This window comes from Bremia lactucae, linkage group LG2, assembly GCF_004359215.1.
Source record: "Bremia lactucae strain SF5 linkage group LG2, whole genome shotgun sequence".
Classification (NCBI taxonomy): domain Eukaryota; phylum Oomycota; class Peronosporomycetes; order Peronosporales; family Peronosporaceae; genus Bremia; species Bremia lactucae.
Genome location: NC_090611.1, coordinates 5572035 through 5595110, shown reverse-complemented (window position 1 = coordinate 5595110; position 23076 = coordinate 5572035). Strand labels below are relative to the sequence as shown.

Here is a 23076-nt window from a genome sequence, read left to right as displayed (position 1 = left end):
ACCCCGACCGTTTTTTTGGCGGTCCGCCTCGCTGTTGTTGCAATTTCGCAACAACATCGGACCCGCGACCGTTACCCTTTTTGGCATACGGTCCAAAATTACGTTCAGTACCTTTCGGCGCTGGGCGTGGGGCACTAACACTCATGAGCGTAGTGTCCTAATTTTTGGCAGCGATGGCATTTCTGCTATCGCTTATTGCTCGAAAAGCGAGGTCTCTCGCTTTCGACGTAAGAAAGGTCCATGGGTTCTGGACCTCCTAATTTTTGTCGTCTTGGTGACGATATGATGACGAACTCGCTTGAGCCTGTCTCAAGCTAAAGTCCTCCTGTTCCGCAACGGATATTGCTTCTTCAAGCGTATCCAGTTCCAAGCGGAACAGGCGGTCTTTACGGGACCATCCGTAAGACCTTGCATGAACACCGTAATAAACGTGTGTTCATGAACTGGGTTATTTGTTATACAACTCGCTAAGAGTCGTACGTGCTGGGCATATGCGTGAACATCACGCTTGCCTTGCTTGAGTTACAGAAGCTCTGAACGAGCTCTGAACTCTGCCCCTTGGTGGTTCAAACGTCTGTTTGAGCCGGGCATTATAAGCCTCTAGCGTCCCAAAGACGTATGGGTCGCGCAACTTAAGGCTCAATGCCCAAGTTTTGGCACGACCTGCTAAATTTGATTGAGCGAATGCGACCTGCATTTGCTCGTCGACGATGTGACGTGCCCTTATGGCATCGTCCAACTCGAAGAACCATCTGAAGAGGGAGTCTTCTTCGACTCCCCTACACATAGAGATGTCAATCTTCAAGGTTTCGGGACGACACATTTGCGTCATCCCAGGTACAGGTGTCTGTACCTGTTGTAACCTCAACAGTTCTGCCTGTTGAGAGCCTTGCTGATTCAGCAAGGCTACCTTTTCCTTCATCTCGTCAAGTTCATGTTGTATGAACTTGGCGATGGCTGAATGGAGGGCATCTCTGTCCAAATTGGACAGCATTGCCAAGATTGCATCGTTTCCTACGGTCGAACTCATTCGTTCGACCGCACTCCTTTCTATGTCACTTAGAAAGGAGCAGCTTTCACGGGAAACGTGATGCGTATTCCCACTATCATCTAACATGTACATATTAGATGTGGGAAATGTGGTCCTTGGACGGACTACAAAGTGCTACCAGGTGTAACGGGGCACTACGACTTGTACTGCTTCAGTACAAGTCCACTTCGCACTGCTTCAGTTGCGAGTGGTGCCTTACGTTATTTCACGTACACTAGTACGTGCAGAGGAAGACTTCTCTTTAAGGTAACTAGCTTAAAGAGGGTAAAATGAAAACTGTATTAATATAATTAAGTATCTCTTCTTTCTATCTGTTAACTCTAACTTAATTATAAACTAATACTTATCATGTAACTGAATTCTTATCTTATCTTATCTGTCTCTCTCTTTATTTACATCTACAGTTGATTAGTCTGCGGGATAAATAGATATAATGGTCGATACCTATTTATGGATAAGATTTTTGAACATTACTATATAAAGTTATATCCTCCAAATATTATCTACCTTTTAGATAATATATTTATTGACAACCTTTTAAGTGTTAATTTAGTGTAATGATACACCCCGTTATATGGATCGAATACAAGTGCAACTTAGCATAGCGGAGCTTCCTAGCCCTTGAGTCAGAGGAAGACTTATAGGCTCAAACTGCTGTTAGTTCTACGAGGCCTTCGGTGGGAATTCTCCTCGACTTTTTCGAAAACCAATCATATTAGTGCAGCAACTTTCTACGATAGATATTAAAGAAATGTCGGGTCTGCTATGTACAAGTCCGGAAATTCATATTATTAATGCATATATTCTACACGAAATCGGACCTAGGCAGACGGGGACCAAAAGACCTAAATCTGAATTCAAAAGCCTAATGCTTTTTTCGCAACTCAATTGATCAAATGGCAATGCCACAGTTAGAATCATTGCTGAGAAGCGTGCCATGCATTCACAGAAGTTTGCTTAATTATCTCTAAAAGTCTTTCATCCTCGGACAACAAAAAAATCGGGCAACATCTAATCTTTTCAAATATTGTCCAATTGGATTAAACCTGCAGCAATATCTACCTAGCCAGCCTGAACCCCAATATCCCCTTTTGCTAGAAGTAGCCAGATGTAACACGATGACGCATTCGCCGTGCTTAGCGCACGCGTTGTCGTCAACGTGTTTTAGACGAAGCATAATCCAGCAACCAATTAGATACTAAGCCAAGCCAAACTCACAGGGTCGTTAGGGCTACAATTGGCGTTCGTTTAAAGTGTTTTTGCGACTTCTTATTTAACAAAACAGCATGCGAAAATTACACTTGTCGGCTTCGTGGTGGTAGTTAATATTTCAATGCGTCGACAAGTTGCAAAGTCCAATCAACAGAGAGTCATGAAGCACAGTAGCGGCTAGTTGCCGCCTCTTGACTGGAAACCGACGAAGCGGCTGTTCATCGCGCCACTATCGTCACAACCTTATGTATGACCGCGTGACAGAAACGTCACGTGCAAAGAAAATTTACTAAATTAATAACGATGCGTGTGTTTCAGACGAGAATGCTCTGCGCTAAGGCCTGAGGAACGGTAACATACGTCCCGTTCGTGCGCCCGGTTATCCACGCATCGCAGAATGTTGGAACATTCTTTGGCCAAGGATAGGTCAAGGAAGTTTCTTTTGCCTCGTCTGTATAACATAAGCGAGCCAATTGTGGGAGGCGGCTTCTCTACCGAATAATTATAGCTCATTCACAGATTTCCCGAAGGCGCGCAAGATTAAGTGCATACAATGAGCAGCCCTAGCCAAGAAAAGGCTGATCAAAAGCTGGAAGAGAAGCCTGTGTTCCGAACATTGACTCCAAATGAACATGCTGACCTCCCACAGTACAGATCGATGGCCGTGGCGTCAGCGCCTCCAGCGTTAAGCATTATGGGCCCCCACACCCTGCACGGCCAATCGGGAGCCGCCTTTTCTGGCCCCACATCTTTCAAAATGGTTTCGAAGAAGAAGAAGGCCAATTTAAGCGATGGTAGCGTTGGCGCGCCTTCATTTGGAACCCGCGTCGACCGTACAAAGTATGTGAAAGTGGCGCCTCGCGACCTTCCGCCGGCGCCGTTTCGTCTCGAGATGCACACGCATTTTCACGTCAAGCTTGAATCAACCCAGCGCGTGTGCGGCGTCGTGGGTGTCAAGCTCTGCGAGCTGGACACGGACTTCCAGTTTAATGCTGACAAGTGCAAATGGAAGGTCGAGTACCGTAGGTGTGGTGGCGCGCAACGCGTCAGTCTGAACATAATCATCTTTAAGACGACTAAGCAAGAATATGTCATCGAAGTACAACGGCGCGAGGGTGACATCACGGCACTTATGCACCTTTTTCATGAGCTTAAGATCTTGTTTCGCCGCAGTCAGCTGCTTATTGAAAGATCCCCCACCGTTAATGGCATTAAGCGTGCTGCCCCGAAACCGTTGCCGAAGTTGCCGCTTTCCCCTAGAAGCATTAAAAATGGAGTCTCAGCTCTTAAGGGTCTACTGGAGAGCAAGTATGCCGATACGCAGATGCAGGGTGTGCTCGGTACTATATCTATGTCTACGGTCGGGGAAGCTCGGCTTGACATGACAAGTCTGGTACCGCAGCTTGTGTTGCTCGGTCAATCCAAATATGCTAACGTCTCCCGATTAGTGAGTGCCGCCCTTGCGCGGCTTTGTGACCACCCGCAGTGCCGAAAGATTTTTATTGAATCTGATGGCTGGCAATATATCGTTGATCTCGCTGCCGGCGGCTCTGACATTACCCCAGAGGTGCAGCGAGAAAGTCTCCATGTGATAGAGACGCTTTGTCCGCTATATTACGATGATCTTGCTAAGTCCGTTAATGCCGGCCGCGTGTTGAAGTTGGTACAGGAATGGCGAAATATCGAAGATCCTCGTCTAAAAAAGCACGCTTGCAACGCATATCGTGCGCTCGAAGATGCTGGAGTTTTTGCTTAAGCTTACGTAAGGGATGAGATGTGGCATGGCACTACATTAGTATTCTATCTGCCCGCCTTGATCAATTTGCTCCGTAAATACATAAGCCGCAGAGAATCATAATTATCTCCCTATAATCGAGCACTTTCTGCTCTACAGCAATCAAGTGCACTGTCAAATTTGTTTTGTAACATTTCACTCCTGATTTCACACATTTGTTATTTCACTTCCGATATAGCAAAGTTTATTCAGCTCAAAAACGAAATAAATATCCAACTTAATATAAGAAAGCTATTAGTTTTTATATTTACTTCGTTTTGAATTGACTAAACATTGCAAGAAAGACGAGTTCGAATATCATCATAATAGTATAAAGCTGTTTAAGTCTCACACAATAAGCCGATTAAAATTGAGTTTGAGATCGCTCGGTACTTAAAGGCAAGGCTGCAATAAGCCACCACTTTCTGTGTAAATACCTGAAAATTGTATATAGGGGTATTCCATTACATAATTATTATTACCCCTAAGAGAACTAACACATATTCTTATTTTGGTAGATAATATTGTAGCAGTAACGTGACGATTATGTTTAATTCGTTGATATAGGTCATAACATCAATCCCACCAATCGCTGCAAGACGCGCGCAATGTGCGGTGAGCAATGAGTTGATATGTTTGAAATGGCCTTCAATTTGGTTTGGTTTTTATTTACTTATAGAAGCCTGATATGTATCAAGACGCGAGACTATGTCTTGCGTGCAACGGGGCAGCTGCCGAGTTGTACTGAAGCCACTTGCACTTGTAACGGGGTGTATAGTTACATGAAAGTAACACTTAAAGGTTGTTAGCTAATATATTATCTAAAAGGTAGCTAATTTTTGGAGAATATTACTTTACATGGTAATATTCTAAAAGCTTATCCATTGGTAGATATAAACCATTATATCTACTTTCTCCGCGGTCCAGTCAGCGCTGGACGCGCGCACAGAGAAAGACAGATAAGACTTTCAGTGTATGTTTTGTATTGATTTATAATTAAGTTCGTATTAAGTAAAAGACAAGAAGAACTTAATTATATTAATAAAGTTCTTATTTAACGCTCTTTAAAGAAAGTGTTTTAAAAAGAGTCTCCCTCTGCACGTACTAGTGTACGTGAAGTGACTGAGGCACCACTCGCACTGAGGCAGAGCAAAGTGGACATGTACTGAAGCAGTACAAGTCGGCAGTGCCCCGTTAAAGCACTGCTCCAGTGCGAGTGCTGTCTTATGTCACTTTACGTACACAAGTACGTGCAGTGGAAGACTCTCTTTAAAAAGTTCGAACCCCGTTTGCCTAACGATGGTTCTAGAAACTTTCAACAAGAAAGCAATTCTCACCATCAAAAGTCGAGGTCTCTCGCTTTCGACGAATGAGAGTCCATAGGTTGACTTGTCGTCTTGGAGGACGATACGTTGACGAGCTGACGAACTAGCTTGAGCCTGTCTCAAGCTAAAGTCCTCCTGTTCCGCAACGGATATTGCTTCTTCAAGCGTATCCAGTTCCAAGCGGAACAGGTGGGTCTTTACGGGACCATCCGTAAGACCTTGCATGAACACCGTAATAAACGTGTGTTCATGAACTGGGTTATTTGTTATACAACTCGCTAAGAGTCGTACGTGCTGGGCATATGCGTGAACATCACGCTTGCCTTGCTTGAGTTACAGAAGCTCTGAACGAGCTCTGAACTCTGCCCCTTGGTGGTTCAAACGTCTGTTTGAGCCGGGCATTATAAGCCTCTAGCGTCCCAAAGACGTATGGGTCGCGCAACTTAAGGCTCAATGCCCAAGTTTTGGCACGACCTGCTAAATTTGATTGAGCGAATGCGACCTGCATTTGCTCGTCGACGATGTGACGTGCCCTTATGGCATCGTCCAACTCGAAGAACCATCTGAAGAGGGAGTCTTCTTCGACTCCCCTACACATAGAGATGTCAATCTTCAAGGTTTCGGGACGACACATTTGCGTCATCCCAGGTACAGGTGTCTGTACCTGTTGTAACCTCAACAGTTCTGCCTGTTGAGAGCCTTGCTGATTCAGCAAGGCTACCTTTTCCTTCATCTCGTCAAGTTCATGTTGTATGAACTTGGCGATGGCTGAATGGAGGGCATCTCTGTCCAAATTGGACAGCATTGCCAAGATTGCATCGTTTCCTACGGTCGAACTCATTCGTTCGACCGCACTCCTTTCTATGTCACTTAGAAAGGAGCAGCTTTCACGGGAAACGTGATGCGTATTCCCACTATCATCTAACATGTACATATTAGATGTGGGAAATGTGGTCCTTGGACGGACTACAAAGTGCTACCAGGTGTAACGGGGCACTACCACTTGTACTGCTTCAGTACAAGCCACTTTGCACTGCTTCAGTTGCGAGTGGTGCCTTACAATATTTCACGTACACTAGTACGTGCAGAGGAAGACTTCTCTTTAAGGTAACAAGCTTAAAGAGGGTTAAACGAAAACTGTATTAACATAATTAAGTACCTCTTCTATCTATGTTGTAAATGCTAACTTAATTATGATCTAATACTAAACATGCAATTGAATTCTTATCTTATCTTATCTGTATCTCTCTTTTGCTTATCTCTACAGCTGATTAGTCTGCGGAATAAATAGATATAATGGTCTATACATATTTATGGATAAGAATTCTGAACATTACTATATAAAGCAATTTCCTCCAAATATTATCTATCTTTTAGATAATATATTAATTAACAACCTTTAAGGGTTAATTTCATGTAACGATACACCCCGTTACCGCTACCAGGTGTAACGGGGCACTGCCGACTTGTACTGCTTCAGTACAAGTCCACTTTGCACTGCTTCAGTGTGAGTGGTGCCTCGCGTCACTTCACGTACACTAGTACGTGCAGATGAAGACTCTTTTTTAAAACACTTGCTTTAAAGAGGTTTAAAAGTCAACTGTATTAATATAATTAAGCTCTTCTGTTTCTATCTATTTAAGACTAACTAGATATATATTGATACAAAAGATGTAATAAAGTCTTATCTGTCTCTCGCTTTGCGCGCGTCCAGCGCTGACTGGACCGCGAAGAATATAGATATAATGGCCTATATCTGCCAATGGATAAGCTTTTCCGATTATTAATATGTAAAGTAATATTCTCCAAATATTCTCTACCTTTAGATAATATATTAAGTAACAAACTTTAAGTGTTAATTTTATGTAACGAAACACTCCGTTACATTTCGCTTGTATATTATTGAATTCACAACACACACTGCATCACGTGAATACTGTGGATTATAGACTAAACTTTAGACACCAATGTTCTAAATATTCCGTTCTGCAAGTTGTAATGCATTGTAATTTTACGCTTATATTACCTATCATTAATCGTGATCATCTGGACGGTTTAAATACCGACCGAGAATGTTGTACTCAATTGCCTCGTTTAAGCAATGTGCTTGATCTCCTTTAATACGTTGTCTCGGGTGGGAGCTGGACCTGGCTTACTACGGTCTTTGCCCCATTCAGGGGCCTTGCCGTAAACATATACAGAGCCATTTACAAGAACGGCCCCAACGATGAATTGACTTGTGGGAATCTTTTCAAATACAAGAGCTGAAAATATGACGGAGAGTATCACGGCAATTGATGTTGCGAAGGCTTTTAATATATTGTCGGCGTATTTGACAACAACAGCCGTTAAAAGACCGCCAAAAGCACTCGTGGCAATTGCGGCCCACACAACCGGACGATAGCCGTAAAAAAATCTACGAATCGTGATGGAATTAAAGTCATTATATACCAGACCACCACCAGACAGTGCAAGCCCAAGAATACACAATTGAACGTTACGCTCCCAAAGCGTCGCCTTCGAGTTGACACCTTTAAGAATTTTCTCAAAGTAGACGCCGGCGAAACCAGAGCATACACATGCAGCAATCACAGCTGAAAGCCCCCTGATAGTACTCTGGTAATCGTCATGTTTTAAGGAAGTACTACTTGACGTGTTGTCATCCATTTGCACTAATGCTACGCCCATCATAAGCGTGACGATCGCTCCCCATTGTGTGATGAGCACACTTTTTTTTAGCATTATAACAGAGAAGATAGCAGTAGTTAAAATCTTAAGTTGATACATGACCTGGAACGTAGGTGCATCGAGGTTGGACACTGCCACGTATTGCAAATTGTTTTGCACCACATAAAGCACAGCCGGCACGCTGATGCGCAGTAATTCACCCGGATTGGTGATAATGTGAAAGGACTCGGCTTTACGCTTTCCTCGTAGCGGCTCTTTAATTCCTGCAAAATTCTGCATGTCATCACCCTTACATACGATATACCACATACGATACAACAGCCACGGCTTACATGGAATAGCACACCGAGGCACGTGATCAGCTTGAGCGCTTCGCCTACGAACACAGCAGTAGCTGGGTTAAAGCGTGGAAAATCGCCGACGCGTGATAGTCGCATGAGAATAACCAGCACGCTGTTTTGCACGCAAAGTATGCATAGGCTCGCGTGCTTAAGCGCCGTCGGGGAGAACTCCATGGAGGCAAATCAATCGATTTAGTTGACACCCCAATATTGGGTGCACCACATTAAAAGTTACAGTCTTCCTTTATTGGCGGGAAAGCACAAGACTCACCTTCGGTAATTGTGTCGGCGGAAGATGGATATCCGGTCATTTTTCCAGAAGGAGCCTTCAAGTCGCAACATTAAAGGCAACAGTAAAAACAAAAAAGTAGCAACGCCTGCCAAATGTACGCAGCCGTAGCCACCTCGTTTTTTACTTTGATGCAGCCGTTGACTAGTATTCCTTACAATAGCCAAGCGCGTGGAACCCGAGCCGACGCCTCCAACGCGTCCTGCAACTCGTCGTACTCCAAAAAAAAATAAGGCGGTCTTTGTTGAAAGTGACGAAGATGAGAATGATATAAAGCTCATTGCTTCGGCGAAGAAGAATACACGGCACGTGGACTCGGATTCAGAATTTGAAATGCTGTCCAGTGACAATGAAAAACTGTCAGTAAAGCTGAAAAAGGAGCCAATGAAGCACCAACGTCGTGCTATAAACAAAGATTGCGGCAAGACGCCGGAGAGAGAGTCAAAAGAGAAGAAGGTGTTGGAGACCGAAAGCAGGACGACGCCTGTACTTTTAGTTGATCATGCTGCAAGTGGCGACATGAAAATAGCTATTTGTAAGCAAGAAAGTGCTTTAAAAAAGATACCTGCGCCATGCCCTGGAAGCCTAGTCGGCAAGGTATTTGCATTTTCAGGTGTGCTAGAGAATTTATCGCGCGAGGATGCGGTGCATTTCGTCAAGTGCTGCGGTGGGTCTATTGCAAACAACATTTCTCGCAGCACAAAATACTTGATAGTTGGCAAAACGTTGGAGCAAGGCGGAAAGGTGACGGATAGCTCCAAGTATAAGGACGCATTGGCGAAAAATGTTCGAATTTTGACCCAGAACGACTTTTATAATCTAATCACGGAGGCTGCTGCATCTCAGCAAGCACAAGATCTGGTTGCTGAGAAGGCGAAAATTAAGTCTGAAGCTGCAATCGCTAAAATTGCTAGCACGAAAGGGAAGCAAATGCTGAATGCGTAAGTGGCTGCACTGTGTTGGTAAGACTGACATTAGTATTTCATACTCGTTCTGCTATCTGTATTAGTTCGACTAACAACGATCTGTGGACGGATAAGTACAAGCCTCAGAGTCTAAAGGATATGATTGGCAACGTTGAGCTCGGCAAAAAATTAAAAACGTGGCTCATAGATTGGGAGGCGGTGCATGTTAAAGGAACTAAGAAAGTTCCAATGACGACAAAGCTGTCAGAGAATCGTGGGGCGAAGAGTGTGCTGCTGTCTGGACCTCCTGGTATTGGCAAGACAACGATTGTGAATTTGGTTGCTCGCGAATGTGGCTTCGAGTGCACCGAGCTAAACGCAAGTGACACCCGCAGCAAAAAATTGCTTCAAACAGGGCTTAAGGATGTTTTAGGAACACAGGCTCTTCAATTTGGTGGGAGGTCAGGAAAGGCCCAAGAGAAAATGCATCTCGCTCGTCGTGTCATTATCATGGACGAGGTGGACGGTATGTCTGGAGGTGATCGCGGTGGTACAGCGGAATTGATTCAGCTCATCAAAAAGTCAAAAACTCCAATCATTTGTATTTGCAATGACCGACAGAGTCAAAAAGTTCGCTCGTTGGCAAACCACTCGTTTGATCTGCGGATGCGTCGTCCTACCAAGGTACAAATTGCCAAGCGGCTAATGGATATCGGTCTAAATGAAGGATTGCATTTAGAGAAGAATGCAATCGAAGAGGCTGCAGACCGATGTGGCAATGATATTCGGCAATTACTTACCCAGATGCAAAGGTGGCGTCTTACCAATACCAAAGTTACATACGCAGACATGGTAGACCCTTCTTCCCAACACAATAAGGATGAAAGCTTGCGGTTAAACCCGTTTAGTGCAACGCAGCAGATTTTTCAGCGTGACTTGTCATTTGACGCAAGGAATGAGGCGTACTTTGTCGACTACGACCTGATGCCACTTATGGTTCAAGAAAATTATATTCAGAGCATTATGAATAACCGAAGGTCTGCAGACGAAAATTTACGAGCAGCAATGTATGCGTCTGAATTTATTTCGGAAAGTGATCTTCTTAGTTCGTATATTCGAGTGGACCAGCGATGGGATTTATTAACGAAACAGGCAGCCATGAATGTTGGTGCTTGCGTATACTCGGCCGGATTCGTCGGTCATCCAGAATTTTCCAAGTATTCTCGTTTGAACCGAATTGGTAGACAAATAAAGAAAGCTAATCATGAGATATTGCTGTTGTTTAGGTGGCTGGGAAAAAACTCGTCGGCTTCCAAGTCGAAGCGATTGCTTAGTGAATTGTCCGTCCGAATGCGATCACATGCGTCCGGTTCTCGAGAAGGTTTGAGATGTTTGTGAAGTTTTCTCGTCTGGTGTAAATGGTGCGCTAAGTATGTATTTACAGTCATTCGCCTTGACTACGTGCCATACATGAAGGAAATATTGCTCAGCAAGTTACTTGTCGGGGTAGATGTACGCTAAGAGCTCTCGGGTACTCGATGCTAAACGTGCCGATGACTCACATTTGTGTGATGGCGTATTGATTAGAATGTCCAGGAGGTTATCATACTACTAGACGAGTGCGAGATTTCTCGAGAAGACCTGACAGAGTCAATGGAAAGCTTTAAGTTTCCTGGCATAGAGCGCCACTCGTACTCAGAACTTGATACCAAAGCCAAGACCACATTTACTCGAGTGTACGAGGACTGTTGCTTCTTGTGTCGTATCAGGAGGCCCATGGTCGTTTCTTTTGTAATTGTATAGGTACAATAAAGCATCCCATAGGTCACAGGCAGTGGTCGAGTCGGTACTTGGGTCAACAACCGTAAAGAAAGGACGAGGCAAGGCTGTTGTCGCCGGAGACGATGAGAGTGGGATTACTCCGTTATCGGATGCTGAAAGTGAGCCGGAAGAGGAAGATGTGGACGTTAGTAAATTTCAAACGAAAACGCGCAGTGCGAAACGCAAGGCTCCTGTCGCGGCACGGGAGAAGGTGCCACGCAAGGCGCCAAAAAAGAAGCGCCGCACGTAGAAAATGGATTGATAGATGCAATTGATGGACCTGACTGGATCGCTTGGCGCCACCTTATATGTGAAATTACTGTTAGATCGATCCTAGAAACTATGAATCGTTCGTTATCCTGTATTTTCTTTTTTTTTATTGTCACTCACTAAATTGCTCCCTCGGCTAAAATTGCTTGGATTTGAATCTGGCGACTGCAGCAACGCCATATCCAGTGCGTAATTTGGCTACACTTCGAGAATGGCTTACGTCCGTGGATTGAAAATTGTGACGTCAGGGCGAGCGACGTCATTCCCTAACCGCTATATGACGCGACAATTTTTTTGTGACGTCAAGGATTTTGAAATGTTGCCTGAGTCGACGCACTCAACTCTGAAGTAATTTCCGCAACATTACAATGGCGTTTTGACAAGCAAGCCGCTTCGCTACCACCACAAGAACCGAGATTCTTGCATTCTTCAATAACAGCCCATTTCACAACAGGCGCTTTAGAAAAGAAGAAGCCCAAGATACAAGCTATGGTTGCTGAGGAAGCGTCCCATGCTGTAACCGACGCGGAGACGCGGAGTGACAGCAATCCGTTGACCTACTCGAGCATGGAACAATACGTGCGTCTTCAGGAAGGCACGCGACCGATCACATCTGTGCTCATTGCAAATAATGGCATCTCAGCTGTCAAAGCCATTCGAAGCATTCGCAGCTGGAGCTACGAGATGTTTGCCAATGAACACGTCGTAACATTCGTCGTCATGGCCACCCCAGAGGATCTTAAAGCGAACGCCGAATACATTCGCATGGCCGAGCACGTTGTCGAAGTGCCGGGGGGCTCAAACAACCACAACTATGCTAATGTATCACTTATTATCGAGATTGCCGAGCGCTATAATGTTGACGCTGTCTGGGCCGGTTGGGGCCACGCCTCAGAAAACCCGCTTCTTCCCGACACGCTCGCTCAGACGGAGCGGAAAATTGTCTTTATTGGTCCTCCGGGCAAGCCTATGCGTGCATTAGGGGACAAAATAGGCTCTACTATCATTGCACAGAGCGCCAAGGTGCCTACGATTGCCTGGAATGGCGACGGCATGGAAGTCGACTACAAAAAACACAACGGCATTCCGGAACAAATTTACAACGCGGCCATGCTGCGCGATGGTCAGCACTGCCTTGACGAATGCAACCGCATTGGCTTTCCTGTTATGATCAAAGCTAGTGAAGGTGGAGGTGGGAAAGGGATCCGTATGGTGCGTGAAGAATCGCAAGTCTTTGGTGCCTGGGAAGCCGTGCGGGGTGAAGTCCCTGGATCTCCCATCTTTGTGATGAAATTAGCACCCAAGTCTCGACACTTGGAGGTGCAGCTTTTGGCCGATAGCTATGGTAATGCGATTGCTCTAAGTGGTCGGGACTGTTCCGTACAACGGCGTCATCAGAAAATTGTCGAAGAAGGCCCTGTACTCGCTCCTACAGTCGATGTATGGGAAGAAATGATGCGTGCTGCCACTCGTCTTGCCAAAGAAGTCGAATATGTCAACGCTGGTACCGTCGAGTACCTTTTTAGCGAAGTACCAGAAGAGAATGGCAATTCGTTCTTTTTCTTAGAGCTGAACCCTCGCTTGCAGGTCGAACACCCCGTCACAGAGATGATTACACATGTAAACTTGCCAGCTGCCCAATTGCAAGTGGCCATGGGCATTCCATTGCACTGTATCCCAGACGTGCGACGTCTGTACAATCAAGACGCGTTCCAAACAAGTGCAATTGACTTTGTTACTGCAAAGCAAAAACCTCCACATGGGCATGTGATTGCGGCGCGTATCACAGCTGAAGATCCAAATGCCGGTTTTCAGCCTACGAGTGGTGCTATCCAAGAGCTTAATTTCCGAAGTACGCCCGATGTGTGGGGCTACTTTTCAGTCGATTCGTCTGGTCAAGTGCACGAGTTTGCCGATTCACAAATTGGTCACTTGTTTTCGTGGAGTACGACCCGTGAAAAGGCCCGGAAGAATATGATCCTGGCGCTCAAGGAGCTGTCGATCCGTGGGGACATTCACACGACGGTTGAGTATATTATCAACATGATGGAATCGGATGATTTCAAGTACAATCGCATTTCCACGTCATGGCTGGACGAGCGTATTTCTCATCACAACGAAGTGCGTTTACAAGGCCGCCCGGACCCCCTCATGGTGGTTCTTGTCGGCGCTGTATGCTGTGCGTATCAGGCGTCAAATGCCCTTCAAGAAGAGTACGTGAGTCAAATTGAGCGTGGCCAGCTTCCTCACAGCAATCTGTTGGATCAGCAGGAATCGCTGGAGCTCATTTATGAAGGGATCAAGTACAATATCAAGGCATGCCGCAGTGGCCCCATCCAGTTTACACTCTTTTGTAATGGATCGTACGTACAAGTGGAGATTCGAACTCTGTCGGACGGCGGTTTTCTCGTCCTTTTGAATGGAAAATCTCACGTTGCGTACGCTACCAAAGAGGCACAGGGACTTCGACTTGTTGTTGATAGCCACACGTGCGTATTTACGAAGGAGTACGATCCGACGCGTCTAGTAACCAATACAGCCGGTAAGCTTGCGCGATACCTCGTGGATGATGGCGCCAGCTTGCGTCGTGGCATGCCGTATGCTGAGATTGAAGTGATGAAAATGTACATGCCATTGCTTACCCCAGAAGCTGGTGTTATTCGATTATTGAAGTCCGAAGGTGCTGTCTTAGCGCCTGGCGATTGCATTGCTACCATGGAACTGGATGACCCGTCGTGTGTGAAGAAGTCGGATGTGTTTATGGGTAAACTCCCGTCCTCCGATAGTACGAATGGAAACAGCACCAAGTCGGTGCACAAGATGCGCAAGTCTCTTGCTGTACTTAAAAGCGTGTTGCAAGGTTATTACACGCCGGATGACTTAATGCAGAAGGCGTTAAATGACCTGTTTCAATTGCTTCTCGAACCTTTGCTTCCTGTTGATGAAATCAAGGAAGCCCTATCATCCTTAGCTGGCCGCATTCCGCTTGACGTGTTTGCTAAAATCACGGACAAAATTCAGACATATAAAAAGTCTCTGGTCGAGAAGCCTCCCGCTACCCACGAATTTAATGTTGCCGATGTTGTTGAGATTCTGGACGACCACCAAAAGACGCTCGACACAGATCGCAAATGTTCAGACTTTGAAGCTTCAGTAGCGACGCTCCGTAGCATTGCGACGAAGTACAAGCATGGTCTCATTTCAGGAGAAGAGGCTGTTTTAACTGATCTTATCAACGAATATTTTACCGTCGAGACAGTGTATGCAAATTCGCCCAATATCGAAGATGTCGTCATGGCTTTACGTCAGCAAAACTCATCTGATTTGAATAAGGTCTTTTCGATTGCTCGTTCCCACAAGGCTCTCGAATCGAAGAACAAGCTTCTGCTACAGCTTTTAGCCCAAATGTCGCGTGGCTCGGCAGTTGCTCCTCGTAAGTCTATGAAAACTGCTGCGTTTGTGCCGCTTCTTGAAAAGCTATCAACTTTCAAGGAGAACCAATACTCGCTCGTGGCACTTGAAGCACGTCAGCTCTTAATTGATAACAAGATGCCGTCATACCGTGACCGGCTAAGTCAAGTCGAGAAGATCCTGAAAGACTATATAGCTAACGGTATGTCAACAAACCTCTCTGAAGCCTGCGCTAGCCTATTGGACCAGTCGCAGCCACTCTTTGACCTTCTCATTTCGCTTCTTGACCATGAAGACCAACAGATCCGCGAGTTGGCACTTGAGCTATACGTGCAACGTGTGTACCGCTCCTACCTGATTGAGTCTATAGAAACAATGAGCTTCAATGACATCTTTGCTAAGACATTCCAGTTCAAGTCTCCAATTGTTGATGCACTGGCAGTTGGTGTTGCTCCTGCCGAGAGTTACGACGATCTTGCAAGTCTTCTGCGCCGCAACAGCTCTGCCAGTTCACTAGATCTTGGTGACCACAACTCTGAAGGAAGCAGCGAGGAGCCTGAACCTGTTGAGAAGCCACATATTAAAGCGGTCGAGAGCTATGAGAAAATATCTCCCACATTTGAGCGCCATGGTGCTATCACTCGTATGCAGAGCCTTGCGGTCTTTCAAAAATCATTTACCGATGTCATGTCACTGTTTCCGCTGGCGAAAAAAACGCTTTCAGTACGGAAAGATCCGCTGGTGAATGTATTGCATGTCATTTTGTTAGACGAGCATTCAGACGAAACAAACTTTCTAGAGCAGACCGTACCATACCTCAAATCAGTGGAACAGGATCTGCGCGCGCACAATATTCGTCGCGTCACGTTCTCAGTGCGTCCACAGAACATTGAGACCGTCTCAGTCTACAATGCAGACATGGCGCTGTACCCTAATATCTACACCTTTCCAGCTCGTTTAAATTACAGCGAGGATAAAATTTTGCGCCACATGGAGGCTCCATTAGCTTACAAGCTCGAACTACGTCGTCTACAGAACTATAGCGTGACGCCACTGACGTCGGAAAACAAGAATATGCACTTATATTTGGCCAAGACAAAGGAATCGGACTCTCACATCATAACAGACCGCTTCCAACGTATCTTTGTGCGTGCTGTCGTGCGCCAACTTGACCACGACAGCAGTAGTTCGCGTTCACAATACGACGCATACCCGGGCCCCGAGCGTTCGCTTGTTGATGCTTTAAACGCTCTAGAAGTCAATCTATCCAATCCGCTGGTGAAGAAATCGTCCTTACCGACCAAAAACAACCACGTGTACCTAAATATTTTACCTCAGGCCACTGTGGACCCGCAGTACCTCGAAGGTGTGATTCGCATCCTCGCCTACCGTTACGCCGATCGACTGGAACAATTACGCGTATCGACAGTGGAACTCAAGATTATCGCGCGTTTTAATAGCGAGGCTCCAGCGATCCCTGTGCGACTTGTGGCTGAGAATCCAACTGGTTACGTTGTGCGTGTACAAGCCTACGTCGAAGCTGCTGGTCACGACGAACCCATTTTCACCTCGATCGGGGATGAGACACATGGAGAGCTTGATGGTATGCCAGTCACGACACCGTATGCAGTTGTATTTCCGTTTGACAAAAAGCGTGAGATGGCAAAAGTGATGTCGAATACAGTCTATGTGTATGACTTCCTGGAGCTGATCGAGTATAACCTGCTACGCCAATGGCGTAAGTACGTGCAGCAGCGAACGCGCGGTGGGGGCTCTAAAATCACGATTCCGAACTTGTTAATGGAGACGCAAGAGCTTATTTTGGACGCAACAGGAAAGTCTCTAATGGAGACGAAGCGCCCACGAGGCCAGAATGACATTGGTATGGTGGCGTGGCTGCTGACGCTATATACACCAGAATTCCCAGACGGACGCGAGATCGTCGTCATTTCAAACGATATCACGTTTAAAGCTGGCTCGTTCGGTACACGGGAGGACACACTGTTCGACTTGGCGTCCAAGTTTGCTCGTTCAAAGCGTATTCCTCGCTTTTTCTTTTCAGCTAACGCTGGTGCTCGTATCGGCATGGGCGAGTCCATAAAGGCTCTATACAAGGTGTGCTGGAAAGATGAATTAAATCCTATTAAGGGCTTCGCGTACCTCTACCTGAATCCTGAAGATTACGAAGTGGCGTCAGCAGAGGGCTCAGTGAATGCAGAATTGTTAATCACTACCTCGGGTGAAGAGCGCTATGTGCTGAAAGATATTGTCGGTCGTGAGATTGACCTTGGAGTTGAATGCTTGCGCGGCAGTGGAACCATCGCTGGTGAAACATCACGCGCGTACCAGGACATCTTCACGCTGACGTACGCGTGCGGTCGCAGTGTTGGCATTGGCGCTTATTTGGTTCGTCTGGGCCAGCGAACTGTGCAGAACTTGACACATTCGCCTATAATTCTGACGGGCTATCAAGCCCTGAACAAACTCATGGGCAAGGAGGTATACACGTCAAATGACCAGCTCGGAGGCGTAAAAATCATGCACACGAACGGTGTAACGCATCTTACTGCAAAAAACCACCTTTCTGGCATCTTCTCTATCCTCGAGTGGCTAAGCTTTGTGCCGGCAGTTCGTCGCGGCTCTCTTTCCATCCGCGACGTAACGGGAGTCGACGAACTCGAGCGCTCAGTGGACTTTTGCCCAAAAGACAAGAGCACGCAGTACGACCCGCGTGCACTACTAGTAGGTAAGATTGAAGAATCGACGGGCAAATGGGTCTCCGGTTTTTTGGATAAGGACTCATTTCGGGAGACGCTTGATGGTTGGGCCAAAAGCGTGATTGTCGGACGCGGTCGCCTTGGTGGCATTCCATGTGGCGTCGTCGTTACGGAAGTGCGTACATCTGAGAAAATTATTCCGGCTGACCCGGCGTCTCCGGCTTCGCAGGAGAATTTGGTGCAGCAGGCCGGCCAGGTGTGGTTCCCGGACTCTGCTCACAAGACAGCAACAGCTATTAAGGATTTTAAGGGCGAGGATTTACCGCTATTCATCTTGGCTAATTGGCGTGGTTTCTCTGGAGGACAACGGGATATGTTTGATGAGGTGCTTAAATTTGGTGCTGCCATTGTGGACGGTTTAGTCGACTATGAGCAGCCCGTGTTCGTGTACATTCCGCCATTTGCTGAGCTGCGTGGTGGTGCCTGGGCCGTGGTAGACCCTACAATTAATGAGGGGATTATGGAGATGTACGCCGATCCGCAAGGCCGCGGAGGCGTCTTGGAGCCGGCTGGACTTATTGAGATCAAGTACCGCAAGCAACAGCTCTTGCAGACCATGCATCGTCTTGACGACAAGCTAAAACAGCTTACTACTCGTCTGGCTGAGGTGTCCTCTGCTGAGGTTATGAGTGCGAAAATATCTGCCGAAATTAAGAGTCGCGAGGACGCCCTCCTGCCAATCTACGTACAAGTGGCGACCGAGTTTGGTGACCTTCACGATACTCCTGGTCGTATGAAGTCTGTAGGCTGCATTCGAGGAGTTGTACCTTGGTCAAACTCGCGCAAATTTTTCTACTGGCGTCTTAAGCGTCAGCTTGCTGAATTTTCGTTGCGTCGCCAAGTAGTAGCTGCAAGTGCTGGCGGACCGCGCGCGGCAACATTTGTTGGCTCGGAGCAGGTTCTTAAAGGCTGGTTCACGGAGGCTGTTAATGGTGGCCGTGTGCCACGTCAGCAGAATGTGTCCGTGTCTGAGCTCTGGTCGCACTGCGACTCGGACGTGTTGGTGTGGCTATCTAGCGACAAGGACTATATCGCTTCACGCATTGCTGAGCTTCGACAAGAGCAAATGGCCTCACAGGTGGTTGAAATTGGCCGCAAGGACCCCAAGGCCGCTGTAGCGGGCATTCTGGAGGTGTTAAATTTGCTCAGTGACAAGGACCGAGAAGAGGCCGTTGCTGCGCTCCGTCGCGGCTCCATCTTTCACAAGTAAACGGAGTAGTGTGTGTCTAGTCTAGTGTAGATAATATTTTCATGCTTGATAGGGCTTAATGATCTTAAAGCTTTTACATTACAACCTAAGCCGAGTCTTGACACGGTTTGACCACCCCATGAGCCAGCTCCTGGTACCCTGGTGGACAGGACATAGAGCGTTCAAGGCCGGCTAAATCTGCCACCGACTTTTCCGACTTGCCTAAGATACTTATATCATGAAATTGCGTAATGGTAGGAACGATAGAGCAATTCTCGCCTCTAGCCGGCTCTTTAACGTCCTCGTCGTGTATTTCTGCTGTAACTGACAATTTGCTCGCTTCCGTTTGAGTTTTAGCCTTTTTATCTAAAATTAATGAGCGTTCATGCATGTAGTCGTTCCAGTCGAGCTTTTTCGGCTCGGCTAGTTTGCCTACATACTGCGAGTATTTTTTCACAAAGCCACGAACTTCCTTCTGTAAAGCAGCACGCTGACGAGGAAGTTCATCCTGTAAAGCCTTGTAGGTCGGTAGAAGCCGGTAAATGAGCGGGCGAACAGTCTTCAATTCAATCATTCCAGCTTCCACAGAACGCACACCAAAGAATGAAAAGAGCGGGAACGACACCATGAGCAGCATAATTGACGACCGATACCAATCGGTAAAGGCCATGGCAGCAGTAAAGTACATGAACCACAGCAAGGGCACGGCCACAATCGAAAACTGAATTTTCTTGCTTAAAAGAACGTCTCGAGCCATGACTTTGACTTTGGAACCCTCAAGTGCCTTCTTCTGCGCTGAGTTGGCCACATACCGGGCTAAAATGCCCACGGGTGCGTTAAGAATAAATGACGGAATAGACGCTAGTAAGAGAATTAATGTGCCATAGAGTGCCGAGCCCAAGACATCGTGTATGGTCCACCATGGAAGGTAAGGGACCTGATGATCCTTCAAACCCATTTTTTGTAAGGTTTTGTAGTAATTATCAAGCTTATGTTGCAAAGCTGTGAGATCTTCTTGAGCCTCAGGTACATCCTGTAATACCTTGTACCCTTCAGCAAAGCGTCGATTCAAGTCTTGTGTCTCCTTGGCCGTCAAGCGTAGGCCAGAACGCTGAAATAGACGACGCGCTGTTAGCACCTCCTGCATAACACCGTACGTGGGCGTGGTGACAATCACTGAGCGCATACTATCTTCCACCCGATGCAAGAAAGTATTGCAAGCTGTGCGTTTGTCCTTCCTATAGTTTTCCATCAGCGCCTGATCGACAGTAATAGGCGTGCCAAACTCCACTGTGACACGGCCACGAAAGCGATGACCACGAAAGTAATTTAATCCCACCGGCACTACAGGCACATTAATGTTATACTTATCTTTAATACCTAGAGCCATGATTGCAACACCCGCTTTAAGAGGAAGCAAGTCGGTACGGTCATGCGAACCTCCTTCAGGAAAGATCCCGATACAATTGCCACGTTTCAAATACGTGTACACCTTCGCAAACGTTACGGACTGGTCAACACGCTTTAAAATTCCAAAACGTGCGTTTTCAAGCACTAAATTGCCTCGTTCGTCTATTAACGGCGCACTAAGTAGCAACTGGGAGTCATCTAGTACTTGTACGATCTTTACTGGTGAACCAGAGTCTTTTACGCTCTCTCCTTGGTAGCGAATTTGGTCACCAGATGTCACTTGTTTGGTAAAACTCGTGCCAGTGCCTTGTACGAGCCACTGAAGCTTTCCACTACTTGCACCGCCACTGGATGAGCTGGCGGGGGCCATGGCTTCATCACTGAATAGCTTCACGTAACCTACGCCAGATGCTACCGAATCCTGTGGACGTACAACTGGAATACAGCCCATGATCTGAGCCAAGTGGCCCACAACGGGCAAGTACCATGATTTTTCAGCAATCATAAAGCCTACTTTACGAGGACTGGTCATCATAACCACAAGGCCATCAACGAATTGGTTAGCGTGATTGCCCGTAAAAATGACGGGTCCTTCAGTTGGAACGTTGTCTAACCCAATGAGATCCACACTCTTGAACGAAATACTGAGAATACTGTTAAGGAAGACGCGAGTAGAGCGGTAGATAACGTCAGCTGCATTGTGGATTAGCAATCCGAGCATCATTCCAACGGCCAGAACACCCCAATAGTAGGATGGTAGACCCAAGAAATTGCTTACAGCTTTAATAGGGCTAGACAATGAGAGCGATTCGTTAGAGGATCAAGTGCGTTTGCATTGGGAGGGACACCCGAACGTACTTGAGAGAGTCAACGGCTAGCATGAGAAGAAGAAAGAGTGCCAAGAACTGCGTCCACGTGTCATTTAGTACCTCCTTGTTGTGAAACTTCATTCTAGTGGTTCAGTTGGTCGCTGTAGAGTGGAATAAGAAAGTCGAGGCGAAGACTTGTGTTAGATCGCTTGCTTCTTATTTCGAGCTTTGCTTTCGTATTGGATTTTATATGATCAGCCTTGTTTAATACTAAACAGTATACCTCTTAAGTGCGCAAAATATCTAAAACAAACGTACCGTATTAACGATCAAAAATTGTGAAGTTGCCAGTTTAGTTCACTAATTCGCGCATGTAATGCAGACTTTTTCCAACACACACAACAGTCGCTGGTTGTGATTGTGTAGATACTGAAACATGGACTGCAAGGGTAGAGGAAGGAGCCGTTTGCATGCCTCTCGTGACATTTCGCAATCTGACCACTGCCATATAAATTACGATGATGGCAATCCAAATAGGAAGCCAAAATAAGCGCCTTACTCCTATTACCAACCTCACCCAGATTACAGAGACGATAAGATGCAACTGGACAGTTTTTTTTTTGTGTTTGAAAAAATGAAGTACTTAAGCTTTGCGATACAGATCGCATCCCGATTCGCGTAGCACTTTATCTAAAATTAAAGGGGACGCGAGATTTTCTAGAATTGGGGCAGCGACGACAATGAGTCCTTGACTCGACTGGTCAGCACGTTAAAGCATTTCTTAAAATTGGTGACATGAAGTTCTATTTTGTAAAAGACTTTATGAAAAAAAAGCAGACGCCGCAACAAACACACTGTCAATTGATTTGCGCATTGCAAGCTTCTTTACTGTGTCAATTTGAGCATAGTAGGAAAGGCACACTCGAGTGCATGAAGACTGTGCTTTCAGACTACTATAGCTACCGAAGACTGGATCAAGGTAAGGCTGCTGACGCCACCACACCTGATATGTATGCATAACCGCATCGATTCTTTCGGAAAATGTAAGCGTAAGCTAACAATAGGATCTACGTGGCTTAAACAAAGAGCTGAAAAATAGGTTGCTAACGAGAAAAGACCATCAGTATTATCTATAACAGTGCTAGGCGGCGCTCAGTACAAAATATGTCGCGAGCTATGCAAGTATAATCGTTAAGATTTGCAGCTGTTTTTTGCCAAAACTTCTGCTTTGTTGAAGCACAAAAATTGGAGACGATATTGACGCGGCAATTTTAGTTAGTGTTGTCGTAATTGCGCGATGACAAAAAAGGGAATGATAGCGATTCTGCTTCGCCTACGCCAAAGCAATCAATTAGCTTTTAATTAATTATCAATGTTGACTTCGCAAGTCGGTATGACCCGTTACCCGACATTGCAATAACTTGTTATGTTTCGCTCGTATCTGCTTTAAATTTTCCCGTAAAGGCTTATTGTTTGCAGCACCCTGAAGTATCTCAAAATTCTTCATAGATACGGATTCCTAAGAACTATAAAAATATTGCATTTCAACAAAGCTCAACAAAAAACAAGACCAAAAAACGTAAGTCACAAAGATTTGCTCCTTAGTGTCATATCACGACGAAAGTCGATGTACAAAAAAAAATAGTATTTTTCAGACAATATGTGATTTCTGAGGTCTTTCTAATAAGTAGAGGCCTCTGATATAAATGCATCCTGTCGTTATTAACATTCATTTTTAATCCTGTTTTCACCTACAATCTATACCACTCGAACCACCACCTTCATTGCAGTATCCATCCTTGCA

General features: G+C 45.9%; 5 protein-coding genes across 5 annotated transcripts; 3 read left to right on the top strand and 2 right to left on the bottom strand.

Annotated features, from left to right (window-relative positions):
* Positions 1-2816: 2816 nt before the first annotated feature.
* On the top strand, positions 2817-4019 carry CCR75_002660 (uncharacterized protein; the record flags this gene model as incomplete). Its single annotated transcript, XM_067960757.1, has 1 exon — positions 2817-4019. The coding sequence occupies one exon, from the start codon at positions 2817-2819 to the stop codon at positions 4017-4019; it is 1203 nt and encodes a 400-aa protein (XP_067821825.1).
* Positions 4020-7456: 3437 nt separating this feature from the next.
* CCR75_002661 (uncharacterized protein) lies at positions 7457-8565 on the bottom strand (the record flags this gene model as incomplete). The annotated part of the gene is made up of 2 exons (XM_067960758.1): positions 7457-8338; positions 8383-8565. 2 exons carry the CDS (start codon positions 8563-8565, stop codon positions 7457-7459), a joined length of 1065 nt encoding a protein of 354 aa, XP_067821824.1.
* A 108-nt stretch (positions 8566-8673) lies between these two features.
* CCR75_002662 (uncharacterized protein) lies at positions 8674-12055 on the top strand. Its single transcript, XM_067960759.1, has 7 exons — positions 8674-8777; positions 8844-9621; positions 9690-10802; positions 10872-10966; positions 11030-11097; positions 11173-11321; positions 11389-12055. Exons 1-7 carry the CDS (start codon positions 8687-8689, stop codon positions 11654-11656), a joined length of 2562 nt encoding a protein of 853 aa, XP_067821827.1. The 5' UTR covers positions 8674-8686; the 3' UTR covers positions 11657-12055.
* A 110-nt stretch (positions 12056-12165) lies between these two features.
* CCR75_002663 (uncharacterized protein) lies at positions 12166-19074 on the top strand (the record flags this gene model as incomplete). Its single annotated transcript, XM_067960760.1, has 1 exon — positions 12166-19074. One exon carries the CDS (start codon positions 12166-12168, stop codon positions 19072-19074), a length of 6909 nt encoding a protein of 2302 aa, XP_067821826.1.
* CCR75_002664 (uncharacterized protein) lies at positions 12179-21546 on the bottom strand. Its single transcript, XM_067960761.1, has 2 exons — positions 21322-21546; positions 12179-21254 (listed from the first exon to the last, which is right to left on the bottom strand). Exons 1-2 carry the CDS (start codon positions 21411-21413, stop codon positions 19160-19162), a joined length of 2187 nt encoding a protein of 728 aa, XP_067821821.1. The 5' UTR covers positions 21414-21546; the 3' UTR covers positions 12179-19159.
* Positions 21547-23076: the final 1530 nt, after the last annotated feature.